Source organism: Manduca sexta, chromosome 20, assembly GCF_014839805.1.
Source record: "Manduca sexta isolate Smith_Timp_Sample1 chromosome 20, JHU_Msex_v1.0, whole genome shotgun sequence".
Lineage (NCBI taxonomy): Eukaryota > Metazoa > Arthropoda > Insecta > Lepidoptera > Sphingidae > Manduca > Manduca sexta.
In genome coordinates this window covers 923,619-938,349 of record NC_051134.1, presented here as the reverse complement: position 1 = coordinate 938,349, position 14,731 = coordinate 923,619, and the positions used below count along the sequence as shown (strand labels likewise).

Here is a 14,731-nt window from a genome sequence, read left to right as displayed (position 1 = left end):
GTTATTGGACGAAAATAGACTTGCTGATTTTTACCCGTAACCTCTAGATACTATGGTTATTTAAATAGGCGCTATGTGTTAAAACTTTGATAGTATCATGTTTTACGACAGTGTTGTACGATACCCAGCGTTATCTACTATTGAAAATACTAGCAGATCAATTTACTATGTATTTATGTTAAGGAGGAAACAATAATCGTTTTCAAAGAAACGAATGTCGCGAGCTCTTTACCTTTTGATTCAATAAGTGCACATACATCATACATTTTAATTTGTACGATAGTGAATATAAATTAAGATGTAATTGGAGATATTCACATAAATTATAAGTGAAGTTAATGTACTTGTAAATGATATTTTGATGTTCTTATAAGAACATTTATTCGTAGAGCATTAACTTTTTCGAAACTTCGTTTACCTACTCCATCCGGGATTTTATCCAATACTTATTATTTACAAAGTATTTTTTTAAAATACTTAACCATGACTAGGGTCAATAACAAATAAAAATTACGTACATATTTATTATTTTCATTTGCAGAAATATTAGTCGACTCTTTTTAAATATCTTTGAAATCAATGAAATACGTTGTTGATTGAATGATTTTTCCACTTTCGAATTTTCATTCCTGAATCCTAAATACGTTCTTTTTTAAACTTTGTTATCCAAATTAACGTTAAGGTAAAATGTCACGTATCGTTGATGGTTTTCAACTAACGATAGACGTTGTATCTTACGATTATAACCATCATGATTATACGAAACTAAGGAGGTATATTTTGTCGGGATAATAATAATTATAATCAAACGATAGCTTTGTTTTTACAATAAGAATAGCTTTATGATCATAAACAAAATTGTATAATTTTTTTTATTCCAAGACTGCGCCTATCACAAACATATGGCTGAAGTTACTTACTCTTTATAATGCTTGTTTGTAAAAATTCAGTGTTTAACGTATATATTAATATACTGCATTAGAAGTAATCCCGAATTCTGATAACAGATTAGGTATACCCGTTACCTGTTGAAAATAATGTTGAAATCTTTATTGAAAAGTTATCTTGATGATTAATATTTAAAATAAAAAATCACATTTGTGATAAGATAATGACGCAAACATATTGTATTTGTGATTTTTCATTAAACACAAATTACTTTCTCGCAATTTGTTAGCGATATCAAACTTGGAACGAATTTATTCACTCCAATCACAGCGTAATACATATGTATTAATCTTTAGATATCTTTAGATTGTGGAGGCTGATAATTTGTAAACATCGGATTGTTTAGCGCAATTATTAGTTCGATTGTCGCCACGAATCAAAATACAGTATGATGAAGACAATTGACAAAAGCTGTTATGGATTTTCTCCGCGTCGGAATGTTTGATGCTGTCGTCTTGAACACACGTCGGTTGGTGCAAAAGTGTCTTCAAATTAATTGTGCCTTAGTTTCGTGAACAATATTTGGTGAAAGTGTTTCCTCATTAATGTGTTTCATTATGCTCCAATTTCCTAGCAGTGTGTTTTTCAAAAATGCTTGGACTTAACGAAATATTTAATATTATTATTTTATGCAGTTTTATACATATTACTCAGGTAAACTATAGCGATACAGATGACTATAGTAATTTTTATACAATTTTATTGATAGCTGTGACCTAGTGTTGATATTTTCAAGGTGGACTGTTGGTTAGACGATGCGATTGATCCTGTAGAACTGGATTTCGAGGAATGGCATCAGCGTGACTCTCGGCTCGCAATACCTCTGATTAACCAGCCAAACTGCGAGAGACGTAATATCTATGTTTGTGAGGTAAGCCTTTTTCAGAAATTGGTAACTAGTTAAAAAAATGTCTTGCAAACAACGTAATCATCAATTTAAGTTAATATCCTATAACTTTGGTTGCGGTTGAATGCCCTTGTGTAGCCCACGACCTTTAATATTAGGTAGAGAGAGTCAAATGGCAAGGTTTTGGTACGTAGGACGGTTTATACCAACGAGTCCAACAGTAAACCGTAAACGGATTGTCCCAGGTAAAAAACAAAAAATAAAAAGATGTACCATAACTTTAACATTATATTTCTAATAAACTCTTACTAGCTTAAAAGTAGGTATATTAAAGTAATATTAAATTCACTCAGTTTTTTTATAGCTATAAATCTGCACTATTATTTAAAGAGGCGTTAGTATGCACACAAGTTACTACTTGTGAATGATATATGTGTATGAATTCAGTGAATCAACATGTAAAAACATTTCGTTGAAATATAGAATAAGATCATAATATCCTATTGTATTCTTATTATGTTGATATGATATCCATTTTATACATAAACATTGATTTTTTTTTTCTGGCAATTATATACACAAGCTTATCTCGTTTAATTGTTAGTTGAGTTTTACTCGTAGCTGCATCTGCGTAACATAGCGATCAAAGATCAAAATCCTCTCCAACTGTCGAATAATGAATCTTATATCAAGACTATCTGATAGTGGTTCGAGGATTTCGTAGTTTCTTTAATCTAAATAAGTATGATCCGGTTATTGATAATAGGACAATCCCTTCTTGCAATCAATTCTTTATTCACAATAAAAGAATCAAAACATACTGACGCATTATTTTGTAGTAAACCATTATATCTTTTTCCTATCTTGATAAAAGGCTTTGTACTACTTTTTACCTTATTCAGGGATTCTATTGGTGTGCAATTTTTATTTGGATTTGTAATCCCGTTTTCTTGTTTTCTGATATCCTATATTATTTCACTGGTGTTCCGGTTTGAAGGACGTTAGTAGTCAGTGTAACTACTGGACATAGTAGGACTTAACACCTCATATCTCAGGATGGCGACCGCAGTGGAATATCAAACAATACTTTGTAATTCAAGGTGCTTTATGGTGTTTTTACTGTTAATGATCAGTCGTATCGCTTACTATCCGGCGAACGGAAAGCTCGTCTCGTCATTCAAAGCAAAAAAAATACACAACAAAAATTAACTCACATAACGCATTTATCCTCGAAGGGATAGGTAGAGGTGCAACCGAGGCATTCAATTTTTATCAAATATGTTCCGTTTCACAATGTGACGGTGGAGAGCCACTGAGGTACCAATAGTTTAATTATATTAAACAACTTATAACTATTACATTAAAAAGTAGCATTCCCTGTATCCATTAATGCTGTAGACGAATATGTATACAACTCTACCCCACACTTATATAATACTCTATAATCATTTTATACATCATCATATAACCAAGGTACTAATGCCAGGGCTACTTCTTGTCGCCTATTGTATTCTACTTAACAACTACTTCCTGATACTCAACTCGAATGCGAAAGCGCAAAATGTCGCAAATTGACCATGTAATGAAAGAACGCAAAATTGATTCATAATCATTCCCGATAATCTGATAATCAAGCTGTCATCGATATGTTCCGTTGGCTTTACTAGAAAGATTAACGATTGACGATGACGTAATTATATAGTCTACATCAGTGAATATTATAATATTCTAATTGTAATTATTAGGGATATGCTTGTGGGTAAGAGTTTAGTCTACATGAATGTTCGGGTTTGACCAGAAGGATGCGTCATTCTTAGAATAAACTGATGTGATGAGGCAACGGTGACGTGATTCCGGTTATAGCGGGATAACCGGAATTAGTTACCCCGTTCCTTTCCATATTCTTTTTCGTTATACGCATACATGGGCGGTGTTGACTCAATTTCTGATGAACAGCTGATCGTTTTTCTCCCATTTAATATAGAACAGAATAAACAGCATAAAAAGATGAACATAAAAAAGCTAAATACTTTATATATCTTTCTTTATTTTAAACGGCATATTTTAAGTAAAAAAAAACTTAAGCAAAAAGATTAGTAAAATATAATCGTGGTAATACAGAAAGTAAGTTAACCTAAGTAGTACATAACGTATCTATAGTACCTAAATATTATTGACATGGGCTTCCTTTACCATTGTAAAGCAGTACAAACCTGCGCTTCGGCACGTCGGTCTGATACAAATTGCAAAGAGTAGGCTTTATTAGCCGTAAAAATTCTTAAGTAAATAGGTTCCACTAGATCTACACATAAGTTTAAGAAGTTTAAGGAGTTTAAGATCTTTGTCGTGGAACCATTTGATTACTTGCCTCTATTGTTTTGAAAACTAGAAAATGTATTTATAACGTAAATTTATTTTTCTTACTTGCAGGAACCTCCAGATATTGTGCCTCCCGATGTGCGAAAGGCATGTAATTATCGCAATGTACGATACCACGAGCAAGTATTCCGATGGGTGGCTGGACGAGGCTGTCTGCTGTTTACTCCAGATTTCCTTTACGAAGGCGGATTCAACCCTATCAACCTGACCGCTGGCTGTTTCTATGGGAATTGGTATGCTCCGTGTGTGGAACTTGTAAGTACTTTTTAGATGATATACTCACTGCTTTTAACCTCAAAAGTATAGGAAGTGCGTAACTTGTGCATCTACTTTATACCATCTTATGATGTCACAAGGGTTGAGCTTAAAGCCCTTTAAGTAGTGGCAGATTATGTTTAGTTTACTAACTGTCATGAGAGATTTTATTAAAAACTCGTAGTTACTTCTGTATGAGCGTCATTTGGGAATACAGTGTTTTCCGAGCGATCATTGGACCAAGTCCCTCTTGGGCTTCGAGTCGCCCTTGCAGAGTAAGTGTGGAAAATAAACAAGGTTTTCCGTCGAATAGGAACTTATATTTTAATAGAGTTAACACGTTAGACAACCGTATTAGACTAGTACACATCGCTTAATAACAGTACATTGTTATTTTATTCCAAATACAATAATTCAAAAAGATACATATTATTACGCGGCCAGTTTACATTACATTATAAAAGAGGCTTTGTATTTGCCTATACAAACCTCAACAGTCCCTAACCCCTGTAGAACAGAACTGAGAACTTTAAATTTTACAATTTGTAGTTGTAATTTTAGTATTTACTTAGTAGCTGGTACTGCATAGTAATAAATTGTGCTCACGGCATTGAGACATGACATCATAAGCAAATGTAAAATTTTACTTTTATTGTTCAATAAATTACGCTAACAAGGGTTCCATTAATGAGATACAAAAAGGTTGTGTGCATAATAACGGTGTTATCTAGGTACTTCTTTTACTTTCTTTAGAGATATCTAGGTAGATACTTAAGTTCATCTGTGATTTACTTGTTATCTACGACACTAATGTAACAGCCTATTCATTCCAATACAATACGAAGATAGAGCTTACTATAATTGATTTTGAACTTGTGTTGATCAGCTTCATGTTTCGAATTTAATTTAGATTCTTTTCGTGACTTTGGAAAGCCTACCGTTCTGTTTCACAACTTCTGAGTAAAAATTGCTTGTCATAAATACGCATTCCAGTCTATGCTCCTAAACAAAATAGTAATAATCTGAGTATCTACTATCTACATTAGCTGTGTGATAGTATAGCTGACAAATAAAATTTACTTAAAGCATTGCGAGGAGATTCCTCACTTTGAATCATTAAGCCAAGCCACCAGTGGGCTTGGGTCTTGAGCCTCGCTGTCGGAGAGTGATTCAATGTTTTTTATATTTTTATAAGCATTGATATATATAAAAATGTTAAAATAATAATTTCAGAATAAAGAGTTATAATAAGTTATGTCGTACTATTAATGCCAAGTAAGTAATTATGAAGAAAATTAAAATAATGGGACACTTGAGACAAAAAAATATATATGTGATTTCATATCAGAGTGCTTAATAATTGTATGGGCGTACAAAATTAATGATAATGTTATTTAAAAAAACTGCGATAATTATATTATTATTCATACATACATACATACATACATAACATTACGCATTTTATCCCCGAAGGGGTATGCAGAGGCGCAACTAGGGCACCCACTTTTCGCCAAGTATGTTCCGTCCCATGATGTGATAGGGGGCGAGCCTATCGCCATGTCGGGCACAAATTCCAGACTCCGGGCTGATACTGAGCAGAAAAACCCAAATATCACTTTGCCCGACCCGGGATTCGAACCCAGGACCTCAGAGCGCTATTGTACCGGACGTGCAATACAACTACGCCACCGAGGCAGTCGTATTATTATTCAAGAAGTATATAAACTCTATCAGTCGATGCATAATGCCGGTTTACCAAAATTTGCGTTTTAAAACAAAGCAAACAACAAATTCATTATGACTAATGATCGATGACAATATTATAAATGATTTTAATCTACTCAATATCCTATTATTCAAATCGCTGTAGATTTTTTTTCTTGTTTCATTATGATATTTTGCAGGATTTTATTACCACGGATATAGGCATTTCTTTTTTTAAGAAATTAGTAGAGATCATCGAATCACCAGTACCTAATTTACGGAAAACCTACATCATACACAGTGTAGCGCGAAAGTATATTATTCTGTCCCAAGCGTTTCTGTAATGACGACAAGCGCGTGCATAGGAATAAACTTTTCAGAAGTGCTTCAGATATCAAATCAGTAAGCAATTACTACTAGTTACCTCAAGCAGATACATCCTAAATACAAACGCCTTTAGATTTTTTTTAGGGGATTTTAAGTGGACCAAAAATTTTTTTGTGTGGCTTAGCTCGGCAAACCAGCAAGCTGGTCTCCTGATGTTAAATAATCCTATCCACCGCTAAATAAACTAATAGTTACCACAGCAATGATATGTTTATTACAGCCAAAAGAAGATGGGAGTTGTGGGTGCTACCCGTTTGATCCGGGGCTGGCTGAAGTGGCAAGAATAGTTAATGACGCGTTGATTCCTTCTGCCCAAGGTCGCTGGGCAAGATGCTTCTACGCAGCTAGAGACTGCTGCAGTCATTTTATGGGTGACAGTGGAAATAATACAGGTAATATACTGTATTTTTGCTAGTGTTTGATTTTGAAGGTACTTAATTCTTTTTAAGTTCTTGGAGCATTTTGATTTCGATCCTTATTTCATCCTGTTTTTTCGTTGTAGTTGTTACACATTTTCGAAAATAGTTTTTTCAGATAAGGGTTATGCGAAATTTTGCTTATAAAAACGATCACTTTTTATCAAAAGTAACGTCAAAAGTGTTCGTTTTTTATGTTAAATGCGATTTTTTAAAATGTTCGGTACCTCGAACGTCCAGAGATAACTTTAAGTGTTATTTAAAGTAAGTTATTCACTTGCTCAACGGTAAGCGACACTACCCGTTGTAGACAATTTAGTATTGATTTCCCAGACAAGGCACTGCCAGGGCGATTAACATATTCATTTTTGAACTACAGGAGGGTAGCCTATGTTGAAATATTATTTAGTGAAGTTTTGAAACAGACTTTATCCTTCAGATTCGGGTCAATGTGAGGCCACGTTCGACGGTTGGACATGTTGGCAGGCAGCTGAGGCTGATACCACACCTACAGAAATATGTTCCGAATTCGTCTACTCCAACTCAGGACCATCATGCCATCGTAAGTTTTTATGCATCATATTCATTAATTAAATGTAATAAATTTTATATAGGCTACATAACTTATAATACATGATACATACATACAACTTTAGATGAATCAAAAGCTTTTTGTGAATGTCAATCTGGTTTGTAGACTCTTATGCTTTATGAATATAGCTACAAAATAAAGTAAGTCAATTGATTTTCATAGAAAGAAGTAGGTAGGTACGTAGATAACTTAGGTATTGAAATTATTTATAGTTAACAGATGTATTAATCAGATTTCAGCAGTAAAGAATGCTTCGCGAATGCGACATGGGCGCTTCAAACAGACTACAGGTCGTGCAGCGTTACCCCTCGCCTTTTACGCCGGTATCGTTTCCACATAAGTATGCTGGCTTTCTCCATCGCTTCATGTCTTCCTGCGATATTCATCTTCTTCTTCTACAAAAGACTTCGCATCACCCGAGTGGCCTTGCATCGAAACTTGCTCATTGCGATAATTTGTAGAAACATCCTGGTGATCATCAGTAGAAATGAGGTAAAGTTTAATTATTTTTTTTTACATTATCATTTTATTGTAACTGCGTATATCATTAAGGAATGTGTTATGTAAATATCAGACTATAAAGAAGATGATAAGGCATACGGGCATTAAAGTTAATTGAACATTTTTCAACGATTCATTGATTTTATTTTAAATTTGATAATAGCTATAAGTAATTTATCATTATCACAGTTTTTGCTCAATCAAAACTACTGATTGCGGTGGATATAACATGTTTCACATTTATTGCTTCAATCGTGAGTGGTTTACTTATATGATTCATAGACTTACTTCTCAGTTTTGGGAAGTAGTATAATTTTAGGTGTCCGAGTAATACTAATATAATCTATGGCATATACATCCTTTACATTAAAATTAATTGGACATGTCACACAATATACTCATGTCTTTTATCCCCAAAAGGGTAGGCATTAGGCAGAAGCGCAACTAGTGCACCAACTTTCTGTATCCGTCCCATGATGTGATAGGAGGCGGGCCTATCGCCACATCGGGCACAAATTGCAGACTCCAGGGTGATACTGAATAGAAAAACCCAATATCGCTATATCGAACCAGACACCTTGGCACTGCAGTCATTCCATAATACTATTCTGTAACTACAGCGCATAAAATGTAAAAGAAATCTATATATGTAGGTGTACAATTACAACATACATACACACCATTGAAATTACATACATAATCAACAACTTCATAACTAAACAATGAACCAACACTCATCATTACTCCAGATTTACATCAGCGAACTGACCAGCACAGGGGACACTGTGATGTCCACAAACGGCTTAGCGTGTCGAGTGCTGGCTGTAACCGAGAGAGTCGCCGCCAATGCAGTCTTCATAGCCATGTTGGTAGAGGGTATTTATTTACATCGACTGATCGTCGCAGTCTTCAGGCAAAAGCTAAACATCAAATGGCTGTATGGATCTGGGGCTGGTTGGTATAATCACTGAATTTATACTAATATATATGCGACAGTAACTCTATCCGTTTGTCTGATAGGTTTTTTTTATAATAACTTTTAAAGCGGGCGAAGCCACGAGCAACACCTATAATGAATATAAAAAAGAAAGTAATATCGTTGTTGTTGGCAGGTTTATGATTTGACTCTACGTACAATCTAGCTATATGTACTTACAACTTTAATTTTCATATTATTAATTCACGAAGAACTTTACGATTTTTACTTCTTTGTTGTTTGAAATTATCGTTATTTAGTTTTCTTTTTATCCAAGTACGGCAACGTGAACCCACTGCACCTGATGATAAGTGGCATAGGGCCAATGGAATATCGACTGACGACAGATAATTACCACTCTGCAGTTGACACAATTTATCGGCCGGTTGGAACCGGATTAAGCAAGCTGATTCCGGAACGCGACACACGTGGGCCACTATGGCGGGCTTTACAACCTTATGTACGATGGTCGCAATCCGAGCGGATGTAAAATACACCATACAACTAACTCATATCTACGTTAAGTGTATTTATTTATACCTACTTACATTTTTAGCTTTAGCGACAGCGCCGGTAATAGCCTGGGCGGCAGTGATGGCGGTACACAACAACCATTCCTGCTGGCTGGTATACACTATCGACCATGTTCAGTGGATACTGGACGCTCCGAGGATCACTATACTTGTAGTGAACACGGTTCTTTTCATCGACGTGTTAAGGGTCTTATTCACGAAGATCAGGAACAGTGAGAATGCCAATCAGTTGTGAGTAAATTATATTTTTGCAACTAATAGCTTATGGGTAGATTTTATGTAAGTTAGTGAGACGAACTCGTTATTATTTGATGATGAAAATCCTTACAAATAGTAGTCCCGTTCTAATAAAATTGCGTGCTATACTTAATATTTATAATTTAATACAGTGCCTTCATAGTAAAATGTATATATTAGTAAAAAATATGAAACAAAAAACCAACATAATTTAAACATAAATGTAATGAGAATATAATACAATGCTCTATAGATAATCTGATTCCTAACTAATTAATTTATTGTATATGTACATTTTGAAACCAACTACTTAATAATAATAAATAATTTATTTTAATTATTACTTACATCATTATCTGGGAATGTTCTAGTTTCCTAATTTAATCAAGAATTCTTGGGTCAATGTCATGTATTATATCGCAAGTCAGTAGGTACGTACTTGAAAATTAGGAAGACGATAAAAAAACTGCGATTCACAATTCGTCTTTGATAGTATAAATTTACATAAAGTAGCGTATTAAAAAAATCGTTTTGGAACAATTTTACGAATTTTATCGCGGTTTTTTATATTTAAACTTTTAGAATGACCAATAAACACGTCAATCCATGCTGTGACCATAATAGCTGTAAATTCATCAATACGTCGGGCGAAAATAATAATATAAAATCCATGTAATAGTTTTATTTAAATGTCTATCATTCGCATAAGAAATTATTAACTTTTTGAAGTTAAAATTTTGTTATTCATTATGTATGTACTTAATTATCTTATAAAAGCATTGCTCTTTCAATGAAAATAGAGTTGATAAACCCGACAATACATACGCTGACATAATAATGTTATATTATTATTTAATACTCATTCAGATGATAGCAATTTGAAGTTGTATTATCAATAGTTTTAACTACATAAAAATGTCACTTGCGAGCAGAAGTCGAGAAAACGGAGTTCTGGGTGTAATAACTAATATTGCATTCACTTTTTTATCGCCCCATGGGGTAAATAAGACTATTCATGGTCACATGCTACTATTTTGACGCAATTCTTCCGCATCTTGGACATTTATAGTTTTTTATTCGTCTTCATATGCACTGCAATCGCAAACTAACTCGCCTTTTTCGGAAGAAATATAAATATGGCTTTTGTAAAAATATCACACATCAAGCCTTTATCGCAGTAGGGGTAGACAGGGCACTCACTATTCGCCTGTGTGTTGCGTCCCATGATGGGTGGATATCGTTTTGGTCGACTTGGTATAGTACCCGGAACCTCTGAGCCGTGTCGTACCACGCACCCAATAGAACTACACCACCCACGCAGTTGCATATAGTTTTTGCTCATACACTTATGTTTCAAAAACTATATAGGTAATGTGATACTTCTTATAATTTGGTACTAATGTGCATGAGCATAATCACCCTTTACAAGCTTTAGGTGTTAAAAAGCGTAATATCACTCATTACAAAGCTATTACACTTTTTAGCCCCTAAGGCTTGAAGGAGTGCTATATTATTAGATATAGATTAAGATGTGTACCTGTACGTCTGTCTGTGGCACTATAGCCCCGAAACATATGGAAACATTTTGTTGTGAGATTTTTGGATGGGAGTTGAAGTGATCAATATGGTTCTTAGGTATAATTGTGATTACACTTTGCCATATTATAAAATAAAATGCACTTCTATATTATTATTATACGAGGAACTCTAAATAGTGGTGTAATAAAATTATTATGTTATCTATAAAGAATTATCAAATTAGAGACCTTCATGTCCCTCGGCGGAAATAAAATTAGGACATGTAAATGCGTATGATATGCAGGACATAAAAATCGAAATGAATATTCATTTTAGATGAAAAATCGATTTTTGACTGAATTCGTGATTCGAACCCAGGACCTCAGCGGGCCATCCGCACTCGTACCGCGTACACATTATAACTACGTCACTAAGGCAGTCAAACACAAAAATACGGTGCATATAATAATAAATAATAATATTAACCCTGTAGTATATACTGTCCCACTGTTGGGCACGGATCTCCTCTACTACTGAGAGGGATTAGGCCTTAGTCCACCACGCTGGCCAAGTGCGGATTGGTAGACTTCACATACCCTCACAATCTCTATAGACAATCTGATATGCAAGTTTCCTCACGATGTTTTCCTTCACCGTAAAATCAAGCGATAATTCACAAGGGATACAAACATAATATTTAGAAAAGTCAGAGGTGTGTGCCCTTGGGTTTCGAACCTGCGGACATTCGTCTCGACAGTCTGTTCCACAACCAAATAGGCTATCGCCGCTTTTTATATTATAAATGTCCTGATAATAAATGCCCATGAATAATCCACTTAGTCCCCTTGTAATAGGAAGTGTGATAGACTGATGGAAGTTATTCCCCTGTTGTTACGATTTGTTGATACCAATTATTAGTATCGAATCAATAATGATAAATTGATGTTTCAATGTTTTCTGGAAACTGCACCTTTTTTATTCTAGAATTAATTGAATGCATCGATGTATTGAATATAATTATTTAGAATAATCTTTTATTTTGTTGTTGAAAATGCACTAATAAACTGTAGGCTTTGTCGCACACACACAATCTCACCTTTTATTATCGAAGGCGTAGGCAAAGATGTGTGTTGTGCACACTTTCCGCTGTGTGTAATCCGTCCTATGTGATATTGATTGGTTGATACTGAGTAAAAAAACCCAAAATCACTTTTCCCTCCAGGGGATCGAAACCATGACCTCAGCATTGTAGTCGTATCGTAATACAAATAAGCCACCGTGGCAGTCATAGATTATAGCTTACAATTAAATGTTTATTATTTCTATTATTAGACAGCTGTCTGGTAAAACTACCATATTTCGATAAAATGAACCAATATTCATTGAATTTTTTGCGGTAATCAGCAAGCGAGATTACTTAGCATTGTGATGACAAGCGCAGTGGAATATTTTTTTTTACCTTTATATTTTAGTGACTAATACGGACCCGTGGGTATCTACAAAGTTGTAAAAATATAATATATAAGACCTAAGTGAGTGGTGGTAGTTGATGATTGCTAGAATTATGCCGATCTCTTACAAATTGAACTTCCGGGTCTAGAACTCTACTTGTAGAGTCAAGCCGCTATAGGTGGTTTTTATCATATATACTCATTTAGTCGAGAGACTTATATGAAGTTTACCTATTTGTTTCAGTCCAAATTAAAATACATTATTATGTACACTCCAGATAATAATATCGATAAATAATTTGCAACTACTTATATTTGCTCATAACACTCATTTCTCAGTATAAAAGTAATAACCCGAATTGAGAAATTTGCGAGTTTTTTCATATCAGTTAACCTTTTTGTTAACTGTGAACCTAGAATAAATGTATTAGTATTGTATATACTTGTTAAACTATGTAAAGTACCTATGCAAAAATGTTCGTATTCCCTTGAATCAAAATTACTGAATTGCTCAACCTGATATGAAGCTGGCGACGCCCATGAATTAAGCTTTGTTCATAACAAGATGATTTATATATGTCAGCAACAAAAAAAATGCAAATGATGCGTTCTATCCTTATTACATAAGACATTTTTTTTCAGGAGCACTACAAAAGCAACTTTATTTCTGATGCCGTTGTTCGGTACACAATTTCTGCTAACCGCATTTAGGCCGAACACAATCAACTGTACCGGGGAGCAGATCTATTATTACGTAGCATATACAGTCGAGGGCTTGCAAGGATTTATTGTTGCTTTGCTGTATTGTTACATCAACAAAGAGGTGAGCATCTGCGTCATTTGTCCCATCATGCGTATTATTAGTTATGAAACTTGACTTACTTAGAGTGGAATAACAGAAAGTTTTATGGTACAAACAGGTTTACGATTTTATCCCAAAATGGTGACGAGTTACATTTCTATTTAACCTGTTACAGTACAGAACAGTACAGACATTACTGTATAGACTACAGTGATACGCTAGCTTATGAATTATGTGTACATTGTAGACGTTAATAATCTATCGCATTTTTATTTCAGGTTCACGTTCTAATTAAAGCTACTTATAAAAAAACTGAAAACGCTGTCGTATCACGAATTAGAAGAGATTCAAATTATCCTCCAACCAGCTCAGATCCTAACTCGAGACGAATAACTTACAGCACTGGGCTACATTCTACTAACGAAGAAACTGCTAAAGAACACTATGCCACGATAAAGCCCAAGTTACACGTTGCAGAAATAATATCGATACAAGCAAGTGAACGATTAGCTGAGATCTTGGATCCAGTGTATGAAACTATACGAAATGATATAAATAATGGGACATATGACTCTTTAGAACGTTCAGATATTGACAACGATTCCGCAATCATTCCGCACAGAAATTACAAAAACGAAGATTATTATAACTTTACGAATGCATCTAGTATTTCAATAGAATGCCAAGATTGGATTCGATGTGTATCATCTCCTTCAAGCAGCGTTTATAACAATTCCTTGAACGATTATGAAACGAAATATTTAGAAAGACGATTTCCAAATCATCCGAAACTACAAGAAATAAAAGAGGCTCAAGGAAAAAGTTATGATCAAAATAATACAATAAATAACGACTTTAAAAACAATCCAGATGAAATTATTAATACAGTAGAAGTCAATGACTCAGAGAATGAAGTTGACGAAAAGGATGATATAAAATATAAATATAATGAAGACATGCTGAACGAAATAATGCAATATATTGCAACTAATGACGTTGATGTACACCATTTGGATCCCGACCTGTTGTGTCCAAATAGAGGAAATAAAGACAAAATTGTTTTTGTTGATGAATAAACCGCTTTTCTAGAAATTTAATGTACCTAACCCAAATATATAGATTAAAAATATTTATAACTATTAAGGCTTGTTTCACAATATCCAAATAAATAATATTATCGTTAAT

General features: G+C 34.2%; 1 protein-coding gene across 1 annotated transcript; it reads left to right on the top strand.

The window, feature by feature from the left end:
• Nucleotides 1–1,147: 1,147 nt before the first annotated feature.
• On the top strand, nucleotides 1,148–14,638 carry LOC115444060 (calcitonin receptor-like protein 1). Its single transcript, XM_030169684.2, has 10 exons — nucleotides 1,148–1,602; nucleotides 1,685–1,819; nucleotides 4,226–4,429; nucleotides 6,741–6,912; nucleotides 7,376–7,498; nucleotides 7,761–8,020; nucleotides 8,779–8,983; nucleotides 9,562–9,769; nucleotides 13,387–13,567; nucleotides 13,825–14,638. Exons 1-10 carry the CDS (start codon nucleotides 1,540–1,542, stop codon nucleotides 14,620–14,622), a joined length of 2,349 nt encoding a protein of 782 aa, XP_030025544.2. The 5' UTR covers nucleotides 1,148–1,539; the 3' UTR covers nucleotides 14,623–14,638.
• Nucleotides 14,639–14,731: the final 93 nt, after the last annotated feature.

Bases quoted from the DNA above. Each gene is read 5' to 3' on its own strand.
- LOC115444060 (XM_030169684.2), top strand. From the start codon at position 1,540: ATGCTTGGACTTAACGAAATATTTAATATTATTATTTTATGCAGTTTT. The intron at 1,603-1,684 runs GTAAACTATAGC...GATATTTTCAAG, and splicing joins GTTTTATACATATTACTCAG to GTGGACTGTTGGTTAGACGA. The intron at 4,430-6,740 runs GTAAGTACTTTT...TGTTTATTACAG, and splicing joins ATGCTCCGTGTGTGGAACTT to CCAAAAGAAGATGGGAGTTG.